The sequence below is a fragment of the Gossypium hirsutum genome, chromosome D08 (genome assembly GCF_007990345.1).
Source record: "Gossypium hirsutum isolate 1008001.06 chromosome D08, Gossypium_hirsutum_v2.1, whole genome shotgun sequence".
Taxonomy (NCBI): domain Eukaryota; kingdom Viridiplantae; phylum Streptophyta; class Magnoliopsida; order Malvales; family Malvaceae; genus Gossypium; species Gossypium hirsutum.
In genome coordinates, this window is record NC_053444.1 from 52,376,745 (window position 1) to 52,383,364 (window position 6,620).

Genomic DNA, 6,620 nt, shown 5'->3' on the forward strand with positions numbered 1-6,620 from the left:
TAACTTCACATTTAACTTATACTTACTAAATTTATAATATTTTCTACTCGTTTGTCAGATTTAGTGATCTCGAATCACCATTCCGACACCACTGAATATTCAGGCTATTACAACTCTCTCCCCCTTTTAGGAAATTTCGTCCTCGAAATTTCATACCTGTGAATAAATTAGGATACTGAGATCTCATCAATTCCTCCGTTTCCCAGGTTGCCTCCTCATATCCATGTCGATTCCATAACACTTTAACTAGTGGTACACGTTTATTCCTCAACTCTTTAACCTCCCGAGCTAAAATTTTCACCGGTTCCTCTGAATTAGTCATGTCAGGTTGGAGCTCTATTTCCATATGAGGAATTACATGTGATGGATCTGATCTGTACCGTCTCAACATAGACACATGAAACACATTATGAATCTTTTCAAGTTCCGGGGGCAAAGCCAATCTATAAGCTACCGGACCGATTCTTTCAATGATTTCATACGGCCCGATAAATCGTGGGCTGAGTTTTCCCTTTCTGCCGAACCGCAAAACTTTCTTCCACGGTGACACTTTCAAAAATACACGATCACCCACACTAAACTCTATATCCCTTCTCTTCAAATCTGCATATGATTTTTGCCGATCGGAGGCAGCTTTTAAACAATCTCGAATAATACGAACTTTTTCTTCAGTTTCCCGAATCAAGTCCACTCCCACCAGTTTCGATTCACTTAATTCAGACCAATATAATGGAGTTCTACACTTTCTTCCATACAGAGCTTCCAACGGTGCCATTTTAATACTAGTTTGATAACTATTATTATAAGCAAATTCGGCTAAAGGTAAATACCTTTCCCAGCTACCGCCGAACTCAAGTACACAACACCTTAACATATCTTCTAGGATCTGAATCACTCGCTCTGACTGCCCATCTGTCTGAGGATGAAAAGCTGTGCTGAAATTTAATTTGGTGCCCAGAGCCTCCTGTAATTTACTCCAAAATCTCGAGGTAAATCTCGGATCTCGATCTGAAATAATAGATATCGATACCCCGTGTAACCTCACTATCTCTGACACATATAACTCCGCTAACTTCTCGAGCGGATAATCTGTTCTGACTGGAATAAAATGTGCTGACTTAGTTAACCGATCAACAATCACCCATATCGAATCTTTTTTCTTCGAAGTTACTGGTAATCCGGATACAAAATCCATCGTGACATGTTCCCATTTCCACTCTGGAATCATAATGGGCTGTAACAACCCTGTCGGCACTTGATGCTCAGCTTTCACTTGTTGACAAATCAAACATCTTGCTACATATTCACAGATTTCTCGTTTCATTCCAGGCCACCAATACATTTTCTTCAAATCACACTACACTTTTGTACTTCCCGGGTGAATAGAACACATACCACTGTGAGCCTCTGATAAAATATCAATTTTCAAGTCTAAGTTATTCGGAACACATATTCTATTAGGATAATATAACATACCATTTTCATCAATGGAGTATTCTGAGCTTGACTTATCTTGAACCATCTGTCGTTTTATCATCAATTTTGGGTCATCATCCTGTAACTCTCGAATCCGTTGAAAGAACACAGGTTTAGCCTTTAATTCTGCTAGTACAGAACCATCCTCATTAATAGATAAATGAGCATTCAATGCCCGTAGTGCAAATAATGATGATTTCCGACTAAGTGCATCTGCTACGACATTTGCTTTCCCTGGGTGATAGTCAATAACAAGATCATAATCTTTCAGCAACTCTAACCATCGTCTCTGTCTCAAATTTAACTCTTTCTGAGTCATTAAATACTTCAAGCTTTTATGATCAGTATACACATAACATTTCTCACCATATAAGTAGTGTCTCCATATCTTCAAAGCAAACACGATCGCTGCCAATTCCAAATCATGTGTAGGATAATTTTTCTCGTGTGGTTTCAGTTGCCGAGAAGCATATGCCACCACTTTGCCTGACTGCATAAGTACACAGCCCAACCCATTCAGAGACGCATCACTATATACTACAAACGGTACACCCGATTCTGGTTGAGTCAACACTGGAGCCTCTGTCAACATCTTTTTCAACTGATCGAAACTCCGCTAACATTCATCTGACCACATAAATTCAACATTCTTTTGTAGTAATCGAGTCAACGGTAAGGTAATCATTGAAAAATCTTTGACAAATCAGCGATAATAACCTGCCAATCCTAGAAAACTCCGCACTTCAGTAACATTCTTCGGAACTTTCCAATTTACCACTGCCGTTACCTTACTTGGATCCACTCTTATTCCATCAGCTGATACAATATGACCCAAAAACGCAACTTCATGGAGCCAAAATTCGCATTTGCTCAATTTCGCATATAACTGTTTCTCCCACAAAATCTGTAGTACAATCCTTAAATGTTGTGCATGTTCAGCCTCTATCGTTGAATATATCAATATATCGTCAATAAATACAACCACAAATCTATCCAAATATGACTGAAAAATTCTATTCATCAAATCCATAAAAGCAGCAGGAGCATTGGTTAAACCAAATGGCATCACCAAAAATTCATAATGACCATATCGAGTTTGGAAGGCAGTTTTCGGCACATCACACTATTTAACTTTCAACTGATAATACCCAGATCGAAGGTCTATCTTGGAAAATACTGCAGCACCTTTCAACTGATCAAACAAATCATCAATACGAGGCAAAGGATATTTATTCTTTACTGTTACCTTATTCAACTGCCTGTAATCTATACACAGTCTTAAAGAACCATCCTTCTTTTTCACAAACAAGACAGGTGCTCCCCAAGGCGACATACTCGGTCTAATGAACCCTTTATCTAATAACTCCTGCAACTGCGCCTTCAACTCTTTTAACTCAGCTGGAGCCATTTTGTACGGTGTTAATGAGATAGGAGTTGTTCCGGGGATCACATCAATTACAAATTCAACTTCTCTATCAGGTGGTAGACCGGGTAACTCTTCAGGGAACACATCAGGAAATTCATTCACCACTGGCACTTGTTCGAGCTTTAAATCAGAACCTCGAGTATCTAGGATATAGGCCAAGAATGCTTCGTTGCCTTTGCGTAATAATCTCTGAGCAGAGAGAGCTAAAATAATTCTGACTGTATCATCCATATTTTCAGACCCAACTGAGATTACATCTTCTGTTTGACATTTCAAACTGATTTTCTTATCACGACAATTCACCACCGCATCATGTCTCATTAACCAGTCCATCCCCAGAATAATGTCAAATTCCCGAAAGGGTAACAACATCAAATCAGCGGGAAATTCATAGCCTTTCACTTTCAGTGGACAATTACGACATATCAAATTAACCATCACACTATGACCTAATGGATTTGTGACTTGTATATCAAATTCAGTGGACTCAACAGATAAATTCTTTTCAGATGCTAACATAGTGCAAATATATGAATGAGTAGACCCAGGGTCTATCAATGCATAAACAATAACATCATAAAGATAGAAAGTACCAGCAATTACATCAGGAGCAGTAGCCTCTTCCCTTGCTCGAATGGCGTAGGTACGTGCTGGTGCTCTAGTCTCTGATCGACCAACTGATTCCCTCGTACCCGAACGGGTAGTCCCTGTAGCACTGCTCTGGCCTGAACGTCTACTTCTTTGGGGAATGGTTCTCTGTATCTCTTTCTGTTCCACTTCATCTTTTTGCAGCTGGGGACAATCTCGAATAAGATGATCAGTAGCCCCACATTTATAACAAGCTGCCATCTTAGTCCTGCATTCTCCGAAATGATACCTTTCACAATATTGACACTTAGGCCGGGAAGCATTCTGAACGCTGCTCACACTTGCTGTAGGTCTATCGAATACCCTGAAATCAGATTGTCTTGGTCTATCTCTACCCGATCTTCCCGAAACTGATGTAGTTCGACTAATTTCTTCTCTAGATTTCTTCACTGGAAAATCTGAAAATGACTTAGAAGCACCTCTTTTGAATAGCTCTTTACTTTTCCGATCCCGCTGCATTTTTCTGTTGTATACTTCTTCGAGCTTTTGAGCACGGTCTGACAGAACAACGAACTCTCGTATTTCATTACCCCCAATCATCATTCTAATTTCATCATTTAACCCTTCTTCAAACCGGATACACATTTCTTCTTCAGTAGGTATAATGTCTCGGGCATATTTGCTGAGGTAGACAAATTCTCTTTCGTATTCAGCTACTGATTTATTTCCCTGCCGTAGGTCAAGAAATTCCCTTTTCTTTTTATCCAAATACCGTCTGCCCACATATTTCTTCTTAAATTCATTTTGGAAGAATTCCCAAGAAATTTTCTCTGCCGGAACCACAGCCTCGATCGTCTCCCACCAACTATAAGCTTCTTCTTTCAACAGAGACACAGCACATCTCAAATAGTCATCTGGTGAGCAAGCCATTTCTTTAAAAATTCTTATCAAACTCTGTAACCAATATTCAGCTTTGACGGGATCATCATCAGTCCTTCCCCGAAATTCTTCGGCTCCAAGTTTTCTAAGCCTTTCCAATGGAGAACGCTTACTAGATTCAGTCGTTGTAGGAGGTGGAGGAGCAACCGGGGGTACCATCGATGGAGCAGTAGGGGGAGGAGGTGGTTCAGCCTGATTTCTTTCTTGCCTCATTTCAGTATACCACTGATTCATAATCCCATAAATCATATTCTTTAATTCTTGCTCTCGCATTTGGGAAATCGGAACATCACTGATTGTTCTTTGTTCAGAATTTGGTATTCTACTGTTAACTTCTTCTTGCTCGGCACGTTCAGGTATATCTAACATCTTTATAATTGGAGAATATCTATAAAAATAACAAAGATTAGATCGGATCATACACATCACACTATCACAGATTTATATGGCATGTATTTCTAAACACTTTACACTTCACACATATTCCGAGAACCGACTAAACCGGGCTCTGATACCAATAAAATGTAACACCCCTTACCCAATACCGTTGCCGGAGTCGAGCATGAGGCGTTACTTGACTTAACTTAAAAGTTCGGGCATAAAAATTTACTTTCAAATTTAATTTCATCATTCATAAGAAAGCTGTCCACCTGTACAGCGGTCACTAAAATAATTATAATTCAAGCTACGAAACTCGAAATTTAGATCCGTAAATTTTCCCTGAAACTAGACTCATATATCTATTCACCATAAAATTTTCAGAATTTTTTCTTTAGCCAATTAGTACAGTTTATTAGTTTAAGTCTCCCCTGTTTCACTAATCGACTATCCTGACCACTCATCACTAAAATTTAATTATCTCTTATTACAGACTTCATATGGTGATTAAACTTATTTCTACTGAAAATAGACTCATTAAGGAATCTATACATATAAATTATAACTCATAATTCCTTCTGTACAATTTTTAATGAATTTCTAAATTCAGAACAGGGGACTTCAGAAACATTCTTGCCCTGTTTCACTAAAATTCAAATATCTAAAAGTATATAATTCTTTTGCTTACTCCACTTCTTTCATATGAAAGTAGACTCTTTAAGCTCTAATTTCATATCTCACTCAACTTCTAATTCTATTTCCACTATTTTTGGTGATTTTTAAAATTTACATCAATGCTGCTGTCCAAGAACTGCTCCATTGCAATTTTTAAAAAAAAATTTCAATATAACCCCTTTATAATTGTCTAACCTTCCTTGCAATTTTCAAATCACAACCAATTCCAGTATTTCATCTACTTCATTTAAATACTAATGAAGTTCAACCAATCAACCATTTCAAACTAAAAACATGTATATATTTCGATATCTAACGTAACCATAACATTCAAATTTACTTTTTACTTCAATTCCCTATACATGCCATATAAATCCAAAAAGTTGCTTAACATAATCTACCGGAGTATATCTGGATAGTGTGATTCTTGATGTAGATCCGATCCTCCGAATGTATAAATACGTTAATCTACAAAAACAATAAACACACACATGTAAGCTTATAGAAAAGCTTAGTAAGTTCATAGGAATAAAACATAAATCTTACCAAACACTTGTACACTTATACAATATACACCATTACTAAATTTACCTGTCAACCACAATCTTTGGTGAGTTCCTTGGTATAAACTCACTACTACTTATTCTTTTACCATAATTCCTTTGGGCCCATTTATCACTTACTATCCTTGATCAAAATTAAGGAACGGTTACGGAAAATTGAGTACTTCACTTTCACTTTGACATATGACCTCTTATCACTTGTCCTTGATTAGATAAGTGTAGCTAGGCTACCACTTATCACTTTGCCACTTGATCAGATAAGTGTAGCTAAAGCTACCACTTATCACTTTATCACTTGATCAGATAAGTGTAGCCACTTATCACTTTGTCTCTTGATCAGATAAGTGTAACCACTTATCACTTTGTTTCTTGATCAGATAAGTGTAACCACTTATCACTTTGTTTCTTGATCAGATAAGTGTAGCCACTTATCACTTTGTCACTTGATCAGATAAGTGTAGCTAAAACTACCACTTATCACTTTGTCACTTGATCAGAAGTACTCAAATCCGGCGTTCCACTTAATTTGATCATTTATTCGATTTTCACATTTTTATTTTATTCTCACTTCAACA

The 6,620-nt window shown here is 37.5% G+C and overlaps 1 protein-coding gene across 1 annotated transcript; it reads right to left on the reverse strand.

The window, feature by feature from the left end:
* Positions 1–2,179: 2,179 nt before the first annotated feature.
* Positions 2,180–5,915, reverse strand: LOC107907862 (uncharacterized). Its single transcript, XM_041100044.1, has 4 exons — positions 5,884–5,915; positions 3,749–4,817; positions 3,496–3,694; positions 2,180–2,418 (listed from the first exon to the last, which is right to left on the reverse strand). The coding sequence occupies exons 2-4, from the start codon at positions 4,796–4,798 to the stop codon at positions 2,180–2,182; spliced, it is 1,488 nt and encodes a 495-aa protein (XP_040955978.1). The 5' UTR covers positions 4,799–4,817; positions 5,884–5,915.
* Between the last annotated feature and the right edge of the window lie 705 nt (positions 5,916–6,620).